We start from the raw sequence: 24,558 nt of genomic DNA on the forward strand, positions 1-24,558 counted from the left end.
TCCCCACCCTCTTCCACATGGTCTCCCAGATTCTCTATGGTCTCATGTTGCCCTGACTCAGATTATCGATAGAATGTGTCCAGAAGAAGATATGATTCTCAACACACTCTTCACGCTGACTCTGAGCTCCCAGGGGCAGAATTCTACTGGATTCTCATTTATATTTCTAGCACCTAGCTAGATGTCTAGAACATGGTATTCACTCTCTTAACCATTCAGCAAAAACGTAGTTAATGCACAGTTGTGCCGTGACTGTCTTCGAGGCTGGCCTGAAGCCCTGCCTTCCGACAGTCATTGAGTCAAGTGGACTGGCATCACTCCTGGAGGTCTAGGCTGGTGTGTGGGATGGCCTGAGGCCCAGGAAGTCTTCCAGGAGGAAGCGGCATCTGAATTCTGACCTGCGGGATGTGTAAGAGGAGAAATAAGACTCAATGAATATTTGTTAAACTAAGCAAAAAATGTATTGAATATTTTCCTTTCTTTGCATTTGGCTCTCTGTATATATCAGCTTTATTCTAAGATTGTTCAGTTATGTTTTTTCCCTTATTCTTCTTCATTCTTAGCTTGTTCCTGTTCTTTGGCTCATTGGAGAGAGCTGCTATTTGTTTTCAAATTATTTTGTTTTCATAGGATTTCTGTGATTGCTTGTGCAGAAGTCTCTGATTAAAGACATGCTTAACCACCGACTTATCTCTTTGAGCTGACCTGGTCAGCCATGGAGCTTACTTATCCAAGATGGGAGTTTGGTTTTGTTTTGTTTTTAATTAAGTTTTTTATTTTAATTCCCGTATAGTCAAAATACAGTGTGATATTAGTTTCAGGCGTGCAATAAAGTGATTCAACACTTCCATACATCACCCAATGCTCATCATCACAAGTGCCCTCCTTAATCCCATCACCTACTTCACCCATCCCCCACTCACCTCCCCTCCGGTGACCTTCAGCGTGTTCTCTAAGTTAAGATTCTGTTTTTTGGTCTCTATTTTTCCCCCTCTGTTCATTTGCTTTGTTACTTAAGTTCCATATACAAGGGCAATCATATGGTACTTGTCATTCTATGACTGATTTCACTTAGCACTGTACTGTCTGGCTCCATCCATGTGGTTGCAAATGGCAAGATTTCATTCTTTTTGATGACTGTGTAATATTCCAGTATATATATAGTATATATGGAATTCCATAATATATTCCATATATGATGGACATATATACCATACCTATTGTGGAATATATTATATATAATGGAATAGATTTTATATGTAAGGGTATGTTGGACACTTTATATGTAAGAGTATATTGATGGACACTTGAAGGTGATGATTTTAAAAGTGTTGGAGACAGAAAACTGCCCATGTGGCCTTGTCCTCTGGCAGGCATTGTAATAACCACTGCTAACTGTCCAGTGCTTTGTGGCTCTTCTGCTTCAGTGCCCACCTCCTGCGGCCAGACTCAGCTCTATGCAAATGCTTGGGCTCCACGGGAAGGTCACATCTCTAGGGCAGAGCCGTAGAGGTGTGTGTGGAAGTGGGGAATGGAGGGTCTTCTGTGAAAAATTGTGTCCAGGAGATTGGATTAAGATGTTAAATCTGAGTCACTGAATTCAAGTATCATATGTGGGGTCAGCCATATTCAAATAGCCTTCCAGAAAGCTGTCCCACCTCTAAAAAGTAGCAAGTCTCAGGAGGTCTATCTGTCACTGTGGCTTCCATGGAACTGATGGCAACAGGGCACTGTGTTAAATTCAGTGTGGGTCAGGCATGCCTCAGCCTCTCCTCTGTGAAGCACGGAATCAACCACTGCCCCTCTTCTTACCTACCGCGTTCCTGGAGAGCCACCAAGTCTTGGCATACTTGTCAGTTATGCAATGGCAAGGAAGACGTCTCTGCTTTTCATTCTGCATTGAAATATTAATTCATTTTCAACTGAACTCTGGTGCTTTTTGAGTGCTCTGTCTATTCAAAAAAGATTCCCTCTGCTGCCTCCATAAGGGTAGAGGCAGCAAGGACACCAATTTCTGTATAAAAAACAAAACAGTTATGGGGGGCTGGGGGGCTGGGTCATTAAGTGCCTGCCTTCGGCTCAGGTCAGGATCCCAAGGTCTTGGGATGGAGTCACGCATGGGGCTCCCTGCTCCGCAGGAAGCCTGCTTCTCCCTCTCCCACTCCCCCTGCTTGTGTTCCCCCTCTCTCTGTGTCTCTGTCAAATAAACAAATATTTTATTTTAAAACATAAAAAATAAAATAAACAAAACAGTTAGGGCCTAAGCTAGGGCCTCCTGTGCCCCAACAGAGCTGGAGTAATATTGTCAGTGTGTGGAGATGCAAAATGGTCTAGTGTTCTGTGTCATGAGATCTTAGCACGAACATCGTAATCCTCTCTGAAACTCGAGTTGGCATCCCGACATCAGCACAGCCCTAGCGGTCCTCTGGCCTTCACCAGATTGCGTGAAGGTCAAAAGAGAACATGTCCTTGGACATCTTTTGAGAATTAAAAAGTGTGACACCATCCCGGAGGTTAGACGTTGCTACGGACTCCGTGAGGTTGCCGTTGGTGGCCCAGAGGACTGTTTTGTTTAAGTGCGTTAGAGACCTGCACTTCAGGAAGACGAAACACGAGCACATCTAGTTATGCCTGCGCAGCTCATCACCCTGTATCTACGCCGCAGAAAGTGCATATAAGCCTACGAAAGCATGAAAGCACGGTGACACAGACGTGGACCTTCTGATGGGGCTGGGCCCGCCCTTCTGCGGAGAAGGTGAGAGACTTGGGGCAGTGTGTAGCTCCCTTTATGATCTCCTGCTCAACCGCCCTATCTTACAGACCTCAATAATCTATTAGAAATTAGACTCTTAGGATATTTTACATGTGGAACTGCAGCACCAGCCATCCAGATGACTGTTGCAAGAAATGTCCAAAGAGCCTCAACGGCATTGTCTTTTTTAGTTTGTATGTCTCAAAACCCAACTCAGGTTGTTTGTTTTTACTTCTGAGAGGTAAAAGGCATTTATTCTTGGTGGTATGGCCTTAGAGCTGAAGGTAACACCTCCTTTGGAAGTTAGGAACCCTACCAACTCCGCCCTTGGAAAGCTGTAAGACTTGTATGCAAACCATTTAATCTCTTTGGGTTTGACCTTAGCGTTCCCATCTGTGAAGAGAGCTAGTAATTGTTGAAGTATCTAAATCAAAGATAAACAACATTTGAATGTGATATCATGATGATGTAATCAGATGGTAGAATGCCACACCAGATGGTCAGTTGAAGTAAAACATTTGGTTTCATATAATCAAAATGTATCAAGTGAATTAAAGAATTGAAGTTATTATAAACGTTTGCTGTATGATTAATTACAATAGGACTCGCTTAAATTTCATTCCTCTAGTACTGTTACTCAGACTTTTCTCATTATTGGCCCCCAAGGAGCCTTTTATTTTATTTTATTTTTTTAAGATTTTATCTACTTATTTGACATGGAGAGACACAGTGAGAGAGGGGAACACAAGCAGAAGGAGAGGGAGAGGGAGAAGCAGGCTTCCCATGGAGCAGGGAGCTCAATGCGGGGCTCCATCCCAGGACCCCAGGATCATGACCTGAGCTGAAGGCAGACGCTTAACGACTGAGCCACCCAGGCGCCCTGTCCCCAAGGAGCCTTTTAGACATTTATTCCTAACTGCTTCCTGCCCCCATTAAATCATAAGTAATGTGGATTTACAGTACACCTGTTTAAGCCCTGTGTCCCTTGGGAAAACAAACCATCAGAAGAGCTTTGTTTTTGTTTTTGTTCTTGTTTTCCACACCCTCTTCCCACCCAAACTCAATTTTCACCCTCTTGGGGGTGATTTCACCGTCACTGAGAATGTATGGGCTCATCTGACATCATCATTGTCAACGAGTGATTTATTTCAGGGTGCGCTGGCATTGCTCTTGACCGTGTGCAGGTATCTGCTACTCTTATTGCCACTTCACAGCCATGTTAAGTAACTTGCCCAAGGTCCTGGAGCTATGAGACCTGAGCCTGGTGGATCTGGCTCCTTACCAAGCGTGCCACACTGCCTTCCATTTGACAAACATGTTTGAGCGTTGCTATGTGTGCCATAAAAACACAGGGCGTGCTCGGATTGAAACCCAGGGTTTTTGTGTCTTCCTGTTTCTGTAGTTGTGTGCTGCAGTGGCTTAGGGAGGTGTCGGCCTCATAAAGACCCTTTCTTGATGGTCTGATCTTATCCTTCCTCATCTACCAGCCCAACAAATGCCCATTATAGAAAGACTTGTGAAGGGAGGGGATGGAGGGAGAGGCAAACATAATACCCAATTTTCTTCCCGCCCTCTAAGAGCCAAGTAATTTCGTTAAGGAGATAAAGCAGTTAGACCTACAGGACAACCAGGCGGACAAGAAAGGATGTTATAAGGGGTGCATGAAAGTATAGACAAAAAATGTTACTGAGGTCCGTTATTGCCTCCTGTCCCCATTGATCTCATATTTTCCTTCAGTGTTAAGGGTCCCAAGTCTTGTCATTGGCCCTGCAAAGGCTTGTGACATGGGATAAATGAATGGGTAAGCTGGGCCATCCTCGTATACCTCTCTCCATATTTGGGGATGATTGTACATATATATCTATATTCAGCAGTGCTCACATCTTAGATGATTGACTGGATGAATGAATGAATGCTAAGTTCACAGACATTTTAGTGGTTTCCTCTGATAACAGCTAAGAGGATGCAATGGAGCGTAACCTTTAATTTCTGAAGCTCAGTAGGCCTTGTCGCTCAGAAACACAGCTCAGAAACCACACTTTATTTTCAAAATAGAGCTTGTTCTAGCAAATGTATTTTTCAAATGTAAGTCAGACATATGTCCCTTTCTAAGGACTCCTCAGGAAAATGTTATTAGCTCTGCCTCTGAGGAAGATGTACAAGATTTTCTAAATGCAATGTCTTTATCAACTATGGAAGTCCTGCTAGGAGCAAAAGACTGAGAACACTGACACAGGTGCTCAAAGCGGGGCTGAGTCATGACTAGACACCATTCCTGTCCTCCAGCCTCCCACACTCAAAGGCATTTCCACGGTGTCGTAGGCTGGTCACTGATGTCCAGCAGGTTTCGAGAAAAGTCTATTCCCAGTGACCCTTCCCATCTTCTGAGGATGCAGGTGCAGTAAAATGCTTTCAACTTTATTCATAGCTGAATACACTACAGAATTTATGTGTTCATTCCTCCAACCCTTCTTGACACTATCATTTTCTCCAAGAAAGACATGGAATCTTCAACCTTATAAATGACTTGTCTGATGGTACGCCTTCAGTCGGTTTTCCCAAGGACTGATTGGGAAACCAAATTTTGGCACAGGTTTTAAAGGACATTGGTCCTTGTGCCTTCCGGGATATCAACGCAGTTGAGCTTTCTGCTCAGTCATACTTGAGACAACCTCCTAAGAAAACCAAGCCAGGGTGATCCACTCAAGCTATGTGGCCAGGACAGTCTTCCAGAAAATATGCTCATGGTTCAGAGTGACTGGGAAAGAGCAAGAGGGTGGTTCTGACTCAGAGACGGAGTCGAATGTAGAGGCTCAGAGTTAGGATCAGCAGTGATGGTAGGAAAAGACTACTCCCTGAACATGTGAGAGGCCCCGTGAGCTGGTGATCGAACCAACACGGAGTTCCAAGTGCATCCCTGACTTGCCGCGTGCCCAAGAACTTAACCCCTTTGACTTTCCTCTTCCCCATCGACACACCCAAAGTTAGTTGAGTAGCTCTAACTACTGGTTGATACTGGTGAGGGTATCTTGTCCAGCTGTCCCGGCTAGGGACTCACTCATTATCACCAGGACCTGGCTACACACACTCCTGCTCAAGGAGTCGTTGAATGTGGACTTGGTCCTTGCATGTGGCCCCGGGAAAATTCCTTGCAGGTGGCCAGCTTCTGAGCTGGAACTCACTGCCACTTTGTTACCTCCCAGAAAAGGCCCTTCCAATTCTATTACTCTAGCCACATACTATACAATCACTCTAATACAATTCCTACTGTTGTTTTCATTAGTCCCTTCCAGAAGCGAGCACCCTCAGAGCAAAAGCAAAAAAAAAAAAAAAAAAAACAAAAAACAAACAACAACAACAACAAAAAAAAAACCACGAATACAGAGTGTGAACCCTACAGCTAGGACAGGGCAGAAGGCGATGAGGGAATTTCTGGGAGCAGCGATTTGGGCTGAATATTATGTGGAGGGTTGAGGGTCAAGCCTTTAAGTCTATGACACTACATGTAGAAAATAAACTGGCAAAACACATTTTAAACTGATGACACCATTCTGGCTATGTTTATTCCACACCAATAAAACCAGTTGGAAAAACAAAAATTGAATGAACTTGACTGTCAAGATGATACCCAATTACTGGCTGGCCTGCTGGTTTTCTTCTTCTTTTTCTTAAATAACAGAACCAAATAATTATTTAACTAAATACATGACCTAATTTTTCTGCTAACATGCGATGAATGACCTTAACCTTTTTCAGTTACTATCAACTCAGTCTCTTATTCATCCCTAACGTTCTCCCCTCTTGTTTGCTTCTTTCAAATATTCGCTGATAGACTTAAAAAGCATCAAATGACTAGAAGTCATAGAAAAGTTAAACACTGCCTAGTATGTATTCTTGGTGACAAGGCGAATGTTCTGCTGGAAGCAGCCAAGTCGTCTGTTTACATCATTTCCAACTGCCCAGCACTCGTGAGGAAACCAAGTTCCTGCTTTAAACAGGACTGACCTTTGGGCAACATTCAAATCCAGCAAGTCATAATCTGCTACCCAAACCTCCTAATGGGGACAAGCCAGAGGCGGGGAACAAAATGGGCCCAGAAAGATGCTGCAAAACAAACCCAGCACAAAAGAATACTCCGGCTCAACCTTGCCTTCTCTCCCACAGTGAGAGAGTCTTTCATCTCTGAGATTTGCAAACATTGGCTTGGAATCCTCACAACAACCTTGTGAGCCAGGCAGGTGGTACATGTTATGATCCCCTCGTATTAAAGATGGAAAAGATGAAAATGATGGTGATAAAAACTGAAGCACATCAAACAGTATCAGCACCGTCCCATGAAAAGTCCCATGGCTTTCTCAGGAAGAAAGAGAAAGGAGGAAGAAAGGAAGGAAGGAAGGAGAAAGAAAGAAAGAAAGAAAGAGAAAAGAAAAGAGAGGGAGGAAGGAAGGAAGGAAGGGAAAAGTAGAAACTCTCAAATATATTCTTATCTATTTTATGAAGTTTTACACCCATGCTAAGGTCCCACTAGTTTTGAAAGTCTAGAGCATAAAGAGTTGAATTGTTACATTGTTCAAAGGGGCAGAGAACTCTCTTGGGAAATTAGGCATTCTTTTTAAGTGTTTTATTTATGAAAAACACTGGCAGAGTCAAGAAATGTTCTCTTGATTCCATCTGGTCCCATGGCTGCTCCTTATCCCAGTGTGAGGAGGGGGTGACATTTAGCCCAAGAGCCTGCAGAAACCTCCAGGGAGCTGGTGAATGGCCCATGGAGGAGCTCTGCAGAGGCTAGGACTCCAGAGAATTGAGAGAGCCCTGGCACATCAGCCCAGCGGGGGTAGCTGCCTTGGACGGAAACAGCTTGTACCCGCGCCCTGGGGGAATCAAGGGAGTGTAAGCCATTCCCGCCTTTGGATCTTAAAAGCCACTGTAAAATTGACCATACCCCCCCCCCCCCCCCGCCAAAGGCCCACAGAACAGATAAAATCAAGTTTTGGGCCGAGCGAGAGGAGGAACCAGAGAAGGGGCCTCGGTGCCCTTTCCTGGGGACTGACAGCGAGTGTTTCTCGGAGATTTCTCCCGTGTTTCAACAAGTCCTTTGCCTTCTGCAAGGGGAAGGGGAACAGGAGCTCCTGTTGCCTCCACCATTCCCTTCACAGGTTGGGGCCTGCGACAGGGCTCCTTGCTCCCGAGGGTAAGATTGTCCGCGAAGCCGCACATGGCACCCCTGAGGCAGCAGACACTGCAGCGTCCCCACCCTGAGCAATTTTCCAGAACTCAACTCCTCTTTGCACTAATCTCCTGTCTCTCCTAGTCTCTTTTTCCCTCCTGCGCCCGGACACGCGCGCGTGCGAACACACACATACACGCACCCCAATCCTTCCAAGTGGACTTTTTTCAGACGCCCTCCACGAGTCCTCCAGCCCTGTAGGACCCCCCACCCCTCTTCGGAACACCTTTCATAAGCGGTGCCCCCACCCCTGCGGAGGGGAGGGAAAGGGTCCAGAGTGCCCGGGGTGGAGGCCAGGATGGCGTAGGGCACCTCTTTCCTGGCCGGCGCGGGAAGGAGGGAGAGGGGCGCGGAGCCCGGGGCTTGGGGGTGGGGGGGATGCTGGCGGGAGGGAGGAGGTTAAGGACTGGGAGGGAAAGGGAAGGTGGAGGGGAGCGGCGGCGGGGAGGGAGAGGGAGGAGGAGGGGGGGAGGAGGCGAGGGGGCTGGAGAGGAGGAGGGCTGGAGAGGAGGCGGGAGAAGGAGGCGGGAGAGGCGGTGCCCCATGCGCCCTTTCAAGTCTCCGAGCCCCCGGGCCCCCGGCCCTCGGTCTGCTGCCCGGGAGGCGGTGGCCCGGCGGTGCCGCCCCGACTCCTCCCCCGACCCCTCCCCCGGCCCCTCCCCCGGCCCGTGGCCCGGCCGCCCCGCCGGCGGCGCTCGGGAAATATGAAGAGACGCTGCAGCTGCGGCGGTGGTGGCGGCCAGTGCAGCTCGGAACCGCGCGCGCTGCGGTGGTGGTGGCGGCGGCGGCGGCGGCGGCCGGGGAGGGACTCAGAGGGCCCGGGTGCCGAGAGGCCGGGAGCGGGGACAGGACCGGGCCGGGCGCGCGGGGCCCCGACGGCGACCAGAGAGCGCGCGCCCCGCAGCCCCCGCGCCGCGCCCTCCGGGCATGGGGCGCGCCGCTGCCGCCTGACGCGCGGGGCCTGGGCCGGCCGCCCGTGTCCCCGCGCCGCCGCCTCGTCGCGTCCTGCGGGCTGGAGGCGGGGGGACAGAGCGCGCGCGGCGCCGCGGCCGTTCCCGGGGAGCGGCGTCCCTGGACGGCGGGCGGCTCGGGCGGTCCCGGAGGAGGACTGGAGATGTCCGGTCTGTGCCGCCTCCTGCTCGCGTACCTGTTCCCGGCCCTCCTGCTTCACGGTGAGTCCCTGCGCGGGCGACCGCTCTCTCTGCCCGGCTCCCGGGAGAGGGGCCTCGCGGGTCCCCCGGCGGCGCCTGGAGCTGGTTTGCCGCTGGAGCTTGCTTTCTGGAAAGGTGCGGAGCTCACACACAGACCACTTTTAGCTCCTGAATGGATTGCATCAAGTTCCCGGGAAAACTTTGATGCGCTCTTTGGGTTTCAGAGTGCGGACTGTCATGAAATCGTGGGCTTGGCTATCCCGTCTCCAAAGTGTCAAGAGTGCCTGCCAGAGGGGCTCTTGATGTGGTGCAAGCTATTGTGGGGCTGGAAAGCGAAACCGTGATCATTTAAGGGGGAAAACAGCCCGCGCGCGGTTCTCTGTGCCCTCGGAGAGGACTAGTGTTTGCTGACGGTGTGGTGGTGGGGCTCTCCCCCAAGTGGACTGGGTGCAGTCTCAAGGGGCAGGGGACTCTGAACAGTCAAGGTGTAATTATGAAAATCGGTCTCCGAAGGTACTCCGGCCCCGGACACCTTGTTTGCCTTCAGACTCTTGCTTGATGGTTTTGTTTCTGCGCCTCGTGGGCCCCATTTTCTCTGGGGCTCCAGTAAACCCTTAGCCGGACAACATCAACTCTTTCAAAGAGTTCCAGGAATTGCACTGAGAAAAATAAGGCCGAATTTGTGGGAGAGTGGTGTTGATCCTCGCTGCAGGCGGTCGCAGAACACGCTGTGCTGATTGAGAAGTCCTGAGTGAACTTTCCCTAATGGTGGCCACCTGACATTTAAGGGAGCGTCTCCACCCAGAGCGTAGCTCTCCTTCCTCCACACCATCAAGCCTCCCCAACCTCTGCAGGTCAGATGAGCACCCTCAAGGACAGTCAGTTTCTCTCCCTAGAGCTTCAGAATGCATGGATGCACTTGTAGCTAGCACCCAGACCAGACTGTGACCCCCATCCTACCCCCCAAGAGCCCCCCACCCTGTGTGATCTAGAAAGGCAGGAGCCAGTGAAGCCTGGAGCTATGGAAGTGGCTCTTTGCTTTGTAGTCCTGCTTCTGGGCAGACAGCTCCAAGCCCTGCTAAGGTGTCCAGTGGGTCCAGACCTGCCTGATTGCCAAGGTGTGTCTGCCGAGCCTCAGTGATCCCAGACTTTAAAAGTCAGGATGGAAGGCTTGCAGTTCCAGGGCCAAAGAGAGAAGGTATAATTATAGGGTTGCGCTCCTAGGCCCATCTGCTTAGAATTACAGAGCAGTTTTAATCTTTGGCTGAAACATGAAACAAATCAGAGCCAATGAACAGATCAAACAGCAGCTGCCACACACACCAGAAGAAAGAGAGTGAGAGAGATGAAACAGAGAAAATTGTCCCCCTTAAAAAAAAAAAAAAATCTGTTGTAATATCTGCAGACAAAAATGACAGGATGGTCAAATGACTTTTACATGAGAAATTACTTGAAAATTGGGCATAAATGGATTTTTTTTTTTTTTTTTTTTTTGCATATTGAACTACAGAAGCAGTCCTCATATGCATCGTGGACTGGCTAATTCTGAACGCTTTCTCCCTCCTTTCAGAGATGGGTGTTGTAATTATACTTCCTACCCTGCCTGCTAGTCTAAGCTGGAATGGTAACTAATAGCTAGTAATAAAAGCCCCAGTATATCCTTGTGAGTGTAACCCCAAATCTCCCAATTTGAGTCTGTGTTGGCCTGAACTTCTTGGGATTAGAGATTGACCCAGTTGTGCTAGAAGGGGAACCTTGTGATGAGGAAGGAAGGGGTCAGTCTGCACTCTAACCCAAGTTGGGGGGGGGCGCCTCAGACCCTGTGCACAGTGAAGAAGGGGATAGAAGAGAGAAAAAGGCGTTTGCAAATTCTAACTGGATGACATGGATACCCTGAAAAAAATGACCCAATTTCAAAGTGAATCTGCAATGGCAAAATTATTCATGCTGTAGTTGCTCACAGATCCCCTTGGATCTGGCAGGGAGTGTTGAACTCTAGCACAAAAAATAAACAGATGGAATGGTGGTTCAACATATAAATCCTTGGGATTTAAGGAAGGCTTGTCATAATTCGTTAGGATAATGTAAAGCACCAGGACGATTGAGTATTCTCCTTTTCCTCCTGATTTTTCCCGATTCATGTAATTTTAACTGAAAATGGCTATTGATCCTCTTAACCTTAGTGAATGGCTTGATGAATGTGTCCTACTCTATAGGAGGTTTTAGAAGCATTTAAAAATTCTATAGCGACAGATGAGCTTAATCGTATATGTCAATAGTTATGAGTTGAAGGAAATTACCTGAAATCTTCTTAGAATGGCTTAATGGTTTTTTTCCTGATACCTAGGCATCTTATTTTACTAACCCTAGGACATTATTTGTCTGTTTATGGTAGCAATTGTTAGGTAACAACAGATTTTCTGGGGTCAGGAGTGTATTTGTGACAAACTTTAAGTATAGTTTCAGACATCATTTATAGATAGTTACACTAGCAAGTCACATTAATAAGATTAAAAAGTTTCAGAAAGATTCTGTGTAAGGATGACATAGAAAAACTCCAGTCTTTGCTCAGTTTGTTGGTTACTTTTATCTCAACTCATTGCAAGTCATAAATCACCCCTATGTCCTACTGGTGAGTAAATTAGGCTCTGGCCAGACTTGGAGCCTGTTGTTTGTTTTTGCTGTTTTTTAAACTGTAAATGTAGAGCAGGACTCAAGTTCAAAATCTAATGGCATAAAAGTATACACGTCAGTTTTACTTTCCTCTCCTTCCACTTCTGAAAACAATTGAATTTCTTAATCCAAATAAAACCTATTGAATGTCACGGAGGTATGCAGCTGGAAGACGTCCGTTATCACTGTTTTCTTTGCTTAGATGAAAAGCCACAAAAATCATCCGGCTCCAGAAACACAGATTAGCATGAGGTATTCCAGAATAAGTGGTGCTTTAATGCACAGTAAAGTGCAGACTCCCCTTGCTAATGCAAATATTTGATTTTAAGTTTTGGAACTGATGTCGGGGGAGATGTTCTAACCCCCCCCATGCCGTTTGGTTGTGTAGCATTCGTTGACTTTTCTGAAAGGTGAAGGCACTTTTGAGCTATTCCCTTTCATCCAAGGAATTCTAGCAAAATGGAAAAAAAAGAAAAAAAGAAAGAAAGAAAAACTAAATTTTCAAATGCGAGCTTACCCAACAAAATTGGCCAAAACACTTAAATAGGGTAAAATAAGAATCTTTGAAATACCATTTTACTAAAGAAGACAGTTTTTGTAACCAAGAAAACACTGTGTTTCCTGCACCCTCTCCCCCTTGGTCATAAAATGAAATCTTAAGAAGAAATCTGACTCAGTGGTACATAACGAGGGGCATGGGTCTTGGTTGTTAAGTATTCTCTTGCAAAATCAATTGACTTGCTTCAAATACACAGCTAGGCAGTCTATAATAACAGTGTTCATTCTTTTTCTCCCCAAACAAGAAGAGAACTAAAACTTAAGTGGATGATATGACTGTGTAATTACATAGTGTTTAGGGACAGACTGATGACAACTTGATATAATCAATTAAAGTGAAGCATAAAACATTTAAGACTCGAAACATGAAAAGCTAGGTTAGTGATTGTATACATCTGCTGAAAGCTCACACAGCAGGATGTGTCTTTGATAGACCCCTGCGTGTAGCTTTGAAATGTAGACCCTGCCATCGTTGTCCACGCACGCCTTCTTACTGTGTCAAGATTATATGTGTTCGGGTTGTTGTATAGCTCTGATTTGGGGATAGAATTATTCTGGGATGTTATGGGATGGGTATCGAGGTCAGAGAAATGATAGGGGAATACCCTAAAATTATTAAGGGTGTTCTTTGTAAGGGTTTTCCAGTTTCATTCATTCAGCAAGTACATTTATGAGGCCCTACTGTGTGCCAAGTACCACTGTGTGCCAGGGACAGGAGCTGTGAGGAGGCCTGTACTCCCTTTCCTGCAGAGCCCCAAAGAATATTGAGGGGTGAGGAAGGAAAGCTTGTTGCTAGGCTCCAGAGCTGGGAGGGTGGCATGCTCTGTAGTACTTTCCTTGCTGAGAATCCCACCAACTGCCCCAAACCTACATATACCCCACGCACACCATGCACGTGTGTTTGCGCATGCGCTTGTGCGTGCGCGCGCACCCCCCACACACACACACCACGCACACCTGCACATGCGAACGACTGTGCTGAAGAGCACTGTGCGGCAGCAGCAGTCAGCTACAAATGCAACATGCAAATTGTGCAATTGACACAGGATGTCAACCCCAGTGTCTAACCTGGAGACTGTGGCATTAGAAGAAAATGACATAGACAATTACCTCATTTGCAGCTACGGTTGAATGGAGCCAGGAATTTGAAATCTTGACTTTATTATATTTCTCATAAAGGGAAAAATAGTTTTAGATAAAAAGGTTTAAAGATTGGTAAGAGCAGCTCTTTCAGCTTTTATCTCAAAAAACAATTTGGAAATAAAAATAAGAGCTTGGTAGGCATAGCTACCCACATGGTAGTAAAATCCAGTTTGTCTGCAACACATACAGGCTTTTATTCCAACAGCATGAAAAGCTGTGCTGGAGTTTATCTAGCAGAATCCATGGTAAAGCATACATTTACAGTAATGACTGCTTATTTAATTGGGCAGGGCAATTTCATGGCTAAGTAATTACCTGCATTTAATCTAATCAGTCACATTTTATCTGCTTTGGGTTTTTACATATCCCACCAGTTCTAACTTGAGAATATTTTCTCACTCTGATTATCCAAGTGATACATGTCACATTATTTAAAACAGAGGCATGCAAAGTGAACGAGAAAAGAATCACTCAGAACACCTTCCTTGGAGACAACCATTGTTAATATTTTTCCATATGCTTATTTAGCCTTTAAAAAGTTTCTTTAAAGGATTGCACTACATGTTATAGAGACTGTCCTGATCAAAGATTAGTTTAAGTCCCAAGTATGCTTGAAAATCATTTCCTTCCCCACTAATTTTACATTTTAATACACATAAAATAGTGTGGAGCTTTTGCTTCTCCATTTCGATTGGCAGGTGAGAAACTCTGGAATGTATCTAAATAATTCAAATTTTTAAAAATGTTATTGAAAAATTGGGGATTTGGACATGGGGTATATTTTCCTTCTATTTCACATTTCCTTTCATTTAAAAACAATGGCCCACACGTGAGGGAGAACCTCACAGGTATTCAGCTATTTGGTAAATGAATAAATGTTGACTTTCAAACATTCAAGTAGTCATTGCTCACCGGTTCCCTGTTCCCCCATCTTTCACTCTTCTGTTTAGTCCCTCCCGGTCCCTGGACTGGCTACATTCTGAAAACACCCTGCATTTAAGAACAAGCTTTGCTGGGGATGACCACAGCAAAACTAATATGTTCATTCCCTTTGAGAGCTATACTAAGGACTGCTTTCTGAATGCAAACTGGTGACTTCAGTGGTGTCAATGATCACCTGTCACACGGGCTTTGTATTTGGGGTATCAGTCTCTGCCTAAATGGTCAAGCCTATGCTTCCTTTCATTTCGGGAAATCTGGGGCTTTTTATCGATGTCCCTGAGAGTTTTCAATCTCTGAACAGTAGACTATGACAATTATGATAGTGCTTGAGGTCTTTCTGCAGTCATTTTGGATTACTGTTACAGAGTGATTTATTCCCTGGGAGTAAATCACTCGTGCACACACACGCACACACATGCAGGCATGTGAGTCAGCCTTCCAGAGCTTCGGGATCTCATTTAGTTCACTATAAGTGGTAACCTGTAAAATAATACCCTAAAGCCTTCAGGATTTTTTTTTTCAGTAGGTGAATAATTCTCTTCCAGAGTCTACTATTCTCTCCCACACTTACTTGAAAGAAATACTCACTTGTCATCATAATTTTATCTGAGCCCAGGCCCTAAGACCCCCAGTCTTGGAGACCATTTTATGGGGAAGTCTTTTTCCTGATTGAGAGCTCTGCTGGACAGGGAACAGGGCTATGGAGAGCTTCCCGCTTAGTCGGTATCATGGACTGGCAATTTATAGAATACTGCACATTTAAAAATGGTTCTCTGCTTCTAACTTTCTATACCTAGGTAGTAACTGGCATTTGAGAATGAGATAGTCTGTGCATAAAGTAAATTGTTCATTGTAACACAAACTTTACGTATTATTATCGTTGTTATAATTTTTACTTTTATCCAAGTAGTAGGCACATATAGGATTATCTGCCCAAAGCCACCTTGAAGACCAAATTCACAGTCACTTTCTAACTGGATGGTGGTTGTTTTCTAATCCTTTGAGGTATTTTTCTCCTTATTAAGCAAAATCTTAATTAAAGAACCCAATTAATTTATCTTCTCAGTTAACCACAATATCTAGAATCCTCAGTTGACCCGTATGTTGACATGATTTGTGCCTGCACTCCCCCACACGGACTTCATCACTCTGGTCTTATAAGAAAAAAAAAAAAAAAGGAAAGAAAGAAAAAAGAAAAAAAACCACTTCATGGCTTAAACAGGGTTGTTACCTGTTTGGTCCCACGTTTCTGCATCCGGTACCGATGCTCCTCATAGTGAGTCACTTTGAGAACCTGAATCATCAAAGATCGACCGTAAATGTCAACTGCGTTCAACATAAAATGGCAGAATTTTCAACAACCAGCTCTTGTGATTAGCCACACTTTCAGTTACATAGGTAGTCCAATTAAATGGGGGTTTTAAATAGTTATTATCTATAACAAGCAGATGTCTATTATAAATAATAGACAGCAGCTATTCTAATAGTTGCCACCCCTGAGTACTGCATTGCTAAGTACCCGGATGACGGATTTACACAATTTAAGATTAGGACATATAGGACATATAAATAAGGACACGTAGGACATAAAAGTATTTTGCACAAGTCTTTTTAGATGCAGTGCTAAATTAGTATTCATTCCTACTTTTCTCTCTCGCTCCCTTCCCTCCTCTTTCCTTTCTTTGTCTATAACTTCTTATGTACCTTCTCCACAACATGCAAAGAGATGGTCAGGACAAAAAACTCAAGAGACTGCAAAAGAGATTTACTGCTGTTTGTCTAGAGTGCTTCCCATCTCTTCTCTTTCTCATTTATTCAGGCAAAAATGATATGCTGAGCCATCGTCACAGAAGCTTCAGAATGGATCTTCCTGTTTCCCATCTGTTTCCATACCTCTGAAATTGGGAAAAGTGATCTTCCCAAAATGGAATTCCTGTTGTGCTAGTACACTGGTGACATCTTTCGTGGTTTCTCTTCACCTTTCCAGTGAAGGGCATGCTCTATCTGCTATGTGGCACTCTTGATCATGGGCTTGCCTCTCTTCTTCTGCTCCTCTGTTGTGGGCCACCCCGTGGGGCCCACTCCCTGAGCCCAGCCCCAGTTCCTCCTACATGAACCCCTCCTGTCCACCTCTTTATATTTGGATATGCTGTATACTCTGCCCAGACCACTTCCATTCAGCATTCAAGGTACGGTCGCCCCTCTACGAACCTTCCAAGGATGAATTCAGAGCCTGTTCTCTCTGTCCTACGAGTCCCTCTACAAGTCCATTCTGGTTTCTGGTCCAACTGAGACTCCCTCAGTCCATAATGTTTACAGCTTCCATGTCTAGAACAGAGCCTGGCTCTTCAGAACCTTTCTGATGGTTAGAATGAATGAGTTGCTAGTTTCAGTCCCAAACTGGAATTGACTTATTCTGGTCAACCCAGGCACCCTGGTGTCGCTCAGAAGTCCTTGGAGGGCACTCCATGGGCGATCCTAAGATGGAAGTCTGGGGGATAAGGAAAGTTGTTAACCTTGACCTCTCCTAAAGCTAGACTTGGCGCTTCAAATGGCCTTTTAATTCTAAAAGGCATTTCATAGAAGTAGCACTCATGAGAAGGCCAACCAGAATTTCCATGCCAGAAAAACTAAATAAATATTGGAGACCACTCTTGGCAGTTGACTGTAGACCTAAGAGACAAGTTTCTCTGACTGTACAGCAGCCCCGGCTTTCACATGACCCATTTAATTTTGTTCCCACCAAGGTGATGGGTACTGGAAGGGCAAAGATAGAAAGGGAACCAATCCCATTTTTTTCTACCTTAAAAATACAATATCAGGGGGTGCCTGGGTGGCTCAGTGGGTTAAAGCCTCTGCCTTCGGCTCGGGTCATGATCTCAGGGCCCTGGGATCCAGCCCCACATCAGGCTCTCTGCTCAGTGGGGAGCCTGCTTCCCTTCCTCTCTCTCTCTCTGCCTGCCTCTCTGCCTGCTGTGATCTCTGTCAGATAAAGTCTTAAAAAAATAATAATACAGTATCAGCCTCAAGTATGAACCCTAACTCACTGTATGCTGAAGAGCTATGCTAACTGTAGAATTCTACCCGGCTGTTTATGCTGCTGCTTATCTGCACTGACAATCTTGCTGTGTCTGTGACCTTTGGTCTGGAACCATAAGAGCAATGGCCAAGTGCAGAGTTGTCCCTAGAAACCCGAGTGACGTATGATCTTGTGCCTGCTTTCGAATGATCAGCGTATTGGTGGTTCTGGGATTGTATTTCTTCCACCCCTGGTTAAAAAGCATCCCTGTAGTTCCCTTCCTTTGTGACTGGCCTTAGGAACGACCCATGCATATTCTGACCACCACTCCCTCTTCCTCTGTCTTTGAACTCCCAGCTTCCTTCCCAGAAACCCCCTTCATCATCCCCACCCTTGTTCTTTGACATTCAGGCCAATGAGCCCTTAAGAGCCTCAAGGTCGGAAAAAACTTATCTTCATTCTTCTTCATGCTTCCGGCTCCTAAAATATACAAAGAGTGAATAGGTATTTGTTAAACTGAGCCACAGAGCCCAGCGCTTTGGGTCCCGCCTCTTCTGCACAGGGGTCCCCAGTTAACTTGGTCGGTCGCGGAGCCCTGTGTCTTTTTTTACTCTGAGCTCTCTGGCCTTCCCAGTGCTCAGAGGGAGCCTGGCTGTGGCTGACTTTTACCGTTATTTTAACTCTACTGTTAGTTAGGAAGGACTTTCTGAGGGTGGTCTAAAAGCCTAATCATTATGGAAAATAATAACACATTTCATGAGAACTATGTCTGCACTTGGGAAGACAGTCTCAGCAAATCCTGAAACCAACCCTGAGAGACGGGTAATGTTATCCCCTCTTCACAGATGAGTAGACGGAAGCTAGGAGGTTAAGTTGTTTGTTTCAGGTAACCACGCTAATGGTGTGTTTCACTGATTGGAAGACCCACCTTTTTTTTTTCCCCCTATTTTAAGATCTCTGCAGTGGAAGTGCATCTGAGGGTTAATGGGGGTCCCAGTCCACGTTAGCTTGCAGGCAGCAGTCACGGGCGGGGTGCTGCAGGCTGGTCTTGTGTGAATCTGGACACAGCAGCTCACACTGTCATCACATCACTTCCTTTATGTGGCTCCTAGTTACTCCCCATCTATGGACTAGTTGCAAATAGGTCAGTTTTGAAAATAGAGTCGATGTCTGAATCACGCGTGCTTGGCTATTTTCTCCATAAGTCCTTAATAAATTTCACCCTTCAAAACCAGCATGGCCTTGGAGCAGAGCAGTGGGAGGCAAGTTTGACCTCAGTGAGGCAGATACTTACTTTGCAACCATCAATTATGTAGAAAGGAAGATACCCACCAAAAGATGAGGCCCTGTTCCTGTTTTGCTGTTGAGATACGTGCAAAGCAAACCCATTACCTGTCGCACATGAAGCGTTGCAATGGAAGGCAAGAAATGTTGTCAGATCTCTCTGAACAGAGCAATGTCAGAGAAGTAGGGTGCTGCTGTGCAGGATTCAGGGGGATTTCGGGACCCTCGTGCAGACATCATTGAACGGCAAGTGTTTTTGTCACTGGTTGTAAAATAATAATGCATCTTAATAATCTTTGAAGTCTTGGATTTGGGGAAATTCTTTAAGTGGCTGATCTAGTTTCAGACTCAGGCAGCCTAGCTCCAGAATCTTGGCCCATATCCACTCTCCTTCCTGCTTTTATCATCTTTACGGGAAAGCAGTTGCAGGGTGTAAAGGGGTTTACAAATCAATTTTTAAAACATAGCATGGTCGATAGGGAGATGATGATGGTTCTTTGCTGCACGCTCGGTGTCCCATTTAAAGCAGCATCTTCCCCAGCTCCCAGTGCTTCATAACTTGAATTCAAATCTGTTTTAAGTTAGCCACATCGTAATTGAGCACACAGACGGTTGAGCCACCAGACAGCGAGCTGTCCTGTCCTTCATTTCTTGATTGCCTAAAGGGGAATTCAGGAACTGCTTCCCATCTTTGAGAAATTACAACTCTTGGGATCCATAGAGATCCCTAATAACCCCCTCTTCCTCCTCTAGTTCAAAGCCAACAGAGAGATCAGCAGAGGTCTCAGACAAATGGGGGTGAAAACATGAGAACTGTGATAATACTCAGTCAGAAATCACAGTATCGGGGTGCCTGGGTGGCTCAGTGGGTTAAGCCTCTGCCCTCGGCTCTCATGATCTCCGGGTCCTGGGATGGAGCTCTGCATCAGGCTCCCTACTCAGCGGGGAGCCTGCTTCCCCCACCCCCACCCCCTCCTGCCTCTCTGCCTACTTGTGATCTCTGTCTATCAAATAAATAGAATCTTTTAAAAAATGTAAGAAATCGCAGTATCGACAGATGTCCATGGTGGGATTGCTAACAGTTCACCCCTGAATTTCTCGGCCTTTCTACCTTGTGTCACAGCCAGATAGCCAAAGGGTCCGGGTGCCTACTCCACGGCCCGGCAGGCACTAATAAAATGCATGTGCAGTTGGCCCTTGAACAACACAGCTTTGACCTGCGTGGGTCCATTTACATGTGGCTTTTTTTTCGATAAAGACGGTACAGTACTGTATGTGTATTTTCTGTTCTTGATAACATTTTCTTTGCTCTAGCTTACTTTACTATAAGAATACAGTATAGAACACATAAAACATGGTGTTCAAGGATGAACTGTATTTTGAAAAGAGGCCAGTGCAGCAGACAGAAAAAGACGAATGGTGTAGTCACGCACACCTGTTCCCGTCATGCACACAGCTTCAGAGGGTTGGGGAGAGAACTCCCAGAAATGTCATTCTGCCGTCCTCCGTGCAAGCAGGGGCCACTGGAAGGAAGGGCCTTGTTGAACCTCCAGGAGCCCATGAGCACCGACAACGCCAGACGTGGATTTCAGGGTTTTAATGTTTCTCACATATTCTTGCTGGGGTCCGAATCACTGGGTTGGGCTCAGCAGGGTTGGTGATGAAGTTGCATTTCATTGGAACGCAGCACCGTTCACTCATTTCGAACTCTTTTCACTCTTTTTAAATTAGTTGAATCATACTCATGGGTGTCTCTCCCTCATTCATTGCCTTTTGCTTCACTTAAGATCCATGGGAACAATTCAAAGTCTCTGCTCTAGTCCAAGGTCAGCATTCTGCTCAGAAGAAGAGCCCAGAGTTCCCATGTGTCTTCTCAATTCCAAAGACTTCCAACAGAAGATTAGTTCAGCCCTCTCAGTTATGGCCAATATCTGAATATTTTCTAAATATCTGAATGTTATCAGCATGTGGTCTGTGTTTCTCCTGTAGATTTTCACCCTGTTGCTCTGAGTCACCATGTCCTGGGTCTAACTTTTCATTTTTCAACGACCCCTCTCAAGCCCTGGTTTCTCTATGAAGCTATTTAGGTGTTCATTACAAAGTATATAATTGCCTCTTCCTAGTACAATTCTGAGGGGTGCATTTTATTTATTTTGTGTACATTTTTATTTTGCTTTTGTCTTTTTGTCAGGGGCTTTTGTTTTGGGTTTTTTCTTTTTTGGTTAACAAGATGCTTAGTAGGTCTACAATAAAGACCTATTAATGTGTTAGTTACTTCAGGAGTAATTAACAGCAGAAATCAGTGAATTTTCTTTGAGAAGGAAAGGAAAGGGAGAGTAGGCTTTCAGATTGTAACTCAGCTGGCTATGCTTTCCTCTGAACAGGGGCTGGTGGCTATTTTGCATTCCTTTAAGTGTCTGCCAACCTAAACTGCTTATACTGAAGATGAACTGAGTCAGAATATTCCTTTACCTGTGGAAAATAAAAATATGTAGTCTTCTTGGAGTTATTCTTAATTTAGAACCCTGTATTAGCACTGCCTTTATGGGTGTGAGGGGCTGGAGTGGGAAGGTAATTGGGGAAAAATGTCCCCCACATCCCCTACTGAAGTGACTTATGCCCCACTGATGGGCAGCCCTGTAGAAGGTGTCCTTCCAGAGACAGAGAGAACCAGAAGATGCCCGGCTTGCGGGGAGCCGCGGGGAGCCGCGGGGAGCCGAGCCAGGGAACAGATGTTAGTTAGGAGCCCTCTGAGTTATTCCTGGGCCTTTTTCCGCTCCATCAGAATTCCCCTTCCACTGAGGCTGGTTTCCATGCTCTTGCCCCTCCTCACCTTAATGTGTCACCGCACAAGACCACCCTTCCCGCCGACCCCTTTCTTAACGCCTCCGTTGGGTGGCTTTGGAACATATTCATTTCTCTCTTCAGCCCCTGTTACATTTATTTGTCTGCACTGTCAGCTGCTCCCTTAGATGCACCGTTTTATGTGCCTTTGCAGAGAGGCACAGGTTTGAGCTCAGCCTTTGCCAGGAACTAGCCAAGAGATCTCCCAGGAGTCCGCGTTGTCTCCCTGGGCCTCGGTTTTCCTGGCTTTCCCACCTGGGAAATACATCCCCCTTTGAGATGTGGACTCCAGGAGAGCAGAGGCTGTGATAAACCTGGTGGGGTAGGAGTCCATTTCCTACTTGCAGTGATTTCTTTTTTAATCATTTTTTTAAAGATTTATTTATTTATTTATTTATTTGAGAGAGAGAGACAGAGAAAGAGCAGGAGCAGAGGGGAGAGGCGAAGGGAGAGAAGCAGACTCCCCGCTGAGCGAGTAGCCTAGATCATGACCTGAGCGAAAGGCAGACACTTGCCCCACTGAGCCACCCAGGCGCCCCCGCCATTTGTGGCGATGACTTGTCAAGGAGGCCGTTTCTCAGCCTGACCCCTGTGTGCTGCGAGATCTCCCTTCAGCAAACTTCCACTTTTTTTTTTTCAGGGCTGGGAGAGGGCTCTGCTCTCCTTCATCCAGACAGCAGATCCCATCCCAGGTCCGTAGAGAAAAGTGCCTGGAGGGCTTTCAAGGAATCCCAGTGCCATCACATGCTCAAACATCTCCACAATGGCGCCAGGATCACCGTGCAGATGCCGCCAGCGATCGAGGGCCACTGGGTGTCCACTGGGTAAGAGGGTCGGGGCTGGACCAAGGCGGGGAAGGTGAAGGGTAGGGGTGGACCAGAGAGCACACATCTGTGGAAGGCCTTCCTCGGGGCTTCTCAGATGCCCAGAGACTGTATCCTATCTGTAATGGTGCACGTGTTATCTAAGTTCTAACTAAAAACCAAGCAACACTTTGAGACTCCAGTGGGTAAAGCATGGAGCTCAGGACTTTAGAAATGTTAGCCAAAGCAGAGATGATGCTTACCACTGTTAACCACAGGCTGTGAGTGAATGGGTCCTTGTTTACGGAACGCTCCTGTATGAAAAGAAACCATTAGCAAGTGAAATTAGGAGTCTGTGTTTCACCAACCCTGAAACATGACTTGCAAGCTTCTGAGGGTCTAAATATTCTAGCCATATTCTGGTAATTTAATATATGGCTTCAGGGTTCTAAGAGTACATGGAGAGGTACTCAGGCTACCTCTACCATACAGGGCGTAGTTCTTGGACTCTCCCAGGCTACAGAGCTGAGATTTATCCCAGTTTGAGCTCTGGCTTATCTTCCATTAGAGCTTTTAAAAATAGCCTAGAGGCAGACCTGCAGTTTTTCTCCTACCCATTAAATTGTTGAGAATTAACAAGGCTCACTCTGGGATCTGATCACTTCTCCCTTGCAGCCTCTCGGGTACCCTGGGGAGGGATCAAATGCACACAGAGAAGAGAAAAAAAGGAATTTTTATAAGATGATGAAGACCCAGAGGTGGGTTTTTTTTTCCCCCTAAAGAGGGGGTTTCTTAAAATAACCGCATGATAAATATTTGCACAATCTTAATGTGATGTACTTTTAAAGAATTTATCATCTTATTCAAACACCTATTTATTGAGTGTACAAATATTTACGGTGTGCCCAGCACCATTCTAGATTTTGTGCGTCTAGCAGTGAACAAAACAAGACACGATCCCTGTCTTCAGGAATTTTACAAATAAACATACAAAGAAGTACTATGAAGAGGGAAAAAAACAACAGGTGCTAAAGGAGGATACCAGGGGCCTTATTTTAGGACAGGGGTGGGGTCAGGAAAGGCTACCAGAGGAAAGGACACTTGAGCTGGGATGTCCTTAGCTGTGCAAAGACCCAGGGAAGAGATTTCCATCTGGAAGTACTAGCAAAGACTGGGTGGGAGAAGCAACTGACCAGGAGTCCTTGTAGCAGGGGAGTAGTAAATCCCGGTGGAGGGACTGGGGCGGGAACGGTGAGGCAGGGCAGCTCCAGATGAGGCTGCCGGGGAGGGCAGGGACAACTCCAGAGCACATCTGGCCTGATTGGGGTTAGAACTGGACGGTCATTGAGGAGTTCGCAGCATGGACCATGCTTAAGACACGATCCAGCTTTCACATGAGGCACTCTGGCTGCAGTGCTGCAAATGGATAGCAGAAAAAGTGAGAGGAGGATGACCAATTAACAGATGGTTGTAACAGGTGCATCTAGAGATGACAACATGTAGGTGAGGGCATGGCAGGCCGGTGCAGTACCTGAGGACTTGAGATATGTTGAGCCCTGAGGCCAGGCAGCACACCTTCAGGGCCCTTACGAACAGACCGCAGTTACGGCTCTCGCTGGACAGGGCCTCCTTCACAGTGGGGAGGACCTTTGCAGCCCCTCTCGTGCCTTCTCTGCAGAACGCTGGGCTCACGGTTCCACCGAGTGCCTTCTGAGCATGCGCCCTCCCCGGACTTCCAACGACAGCCTTTCCCAGAAGTGGGTGTCCGCTTGGAGTGACGTTTACCTTTCAGCAGTGTGTTAACTGAAAAATGGAAGTGTTTAGCAGTTTTGAGAATAACAGGTCTTTGGGATTTCCGCTCAAACCATGCTGAGTCTGCTCAAACCATAATTTCTATAAATAATGCATAGTAAATATGATATTTAATATACTATATGTATATTACTGAGTTCTGATATTATATCATATTTTATATATCTATATATACACATATATATATATATAGATATATATATATATATATCAATCACAGACTCGAGCAGAGTTATAAGGCCAAACCTGATGGATGTAAGTCATAATGTAACTGAGATTCTGATCTGCTGGAGAGTGCCAGAGGTTGGATTCTGTGGTGGGTATGTTGGAAGAAGCCCGCCAGCGCTTCC

General features: G+C 46.0%; 1 protein-coding gene across 1 annotated transcript in view; it reads left to right on the top strand.

The window, feature by feature from the left end:
- Nucleotides 1-9,046: 9,046 nt before the first annotated feature.
- APCDD1 (APC down-regulated 1) overlaps nt 9,047-24,558 on the top strand; it is a 32,599-nt gene continuing 17,087 nt past the window's right edge. Inside the window, exons 1-2 of the mRNA XM_044243413.1 lie at nt 9,047-9,151; nt 22,234-22,417. Coding sequence (XP_044099348.1) covers nt 9,094-9,151; nt 22,234-22,417 — 242 coding nt within the window. The 5' untranslated portion in view covers nt 9,047-9,093. The remainder of the gene's footprint in view (nt 9,152-22,233; nt 22,418-24,558) is intronic.

This window comes from Neovison vison, chromosome 3 (genome assembly GCF_020171115.1).
Source record: "Neovison vison isolate M4711 chromosome 3, ASM_NN_V1, whole genome shotgun sequence".
Taxonomy (NCBI): domain Eukaryota; kingdom Metazoa; phylum Chordata; class Mammalia; order Carnivora; family Mustelidae; genus Neogale; species Neogale vison.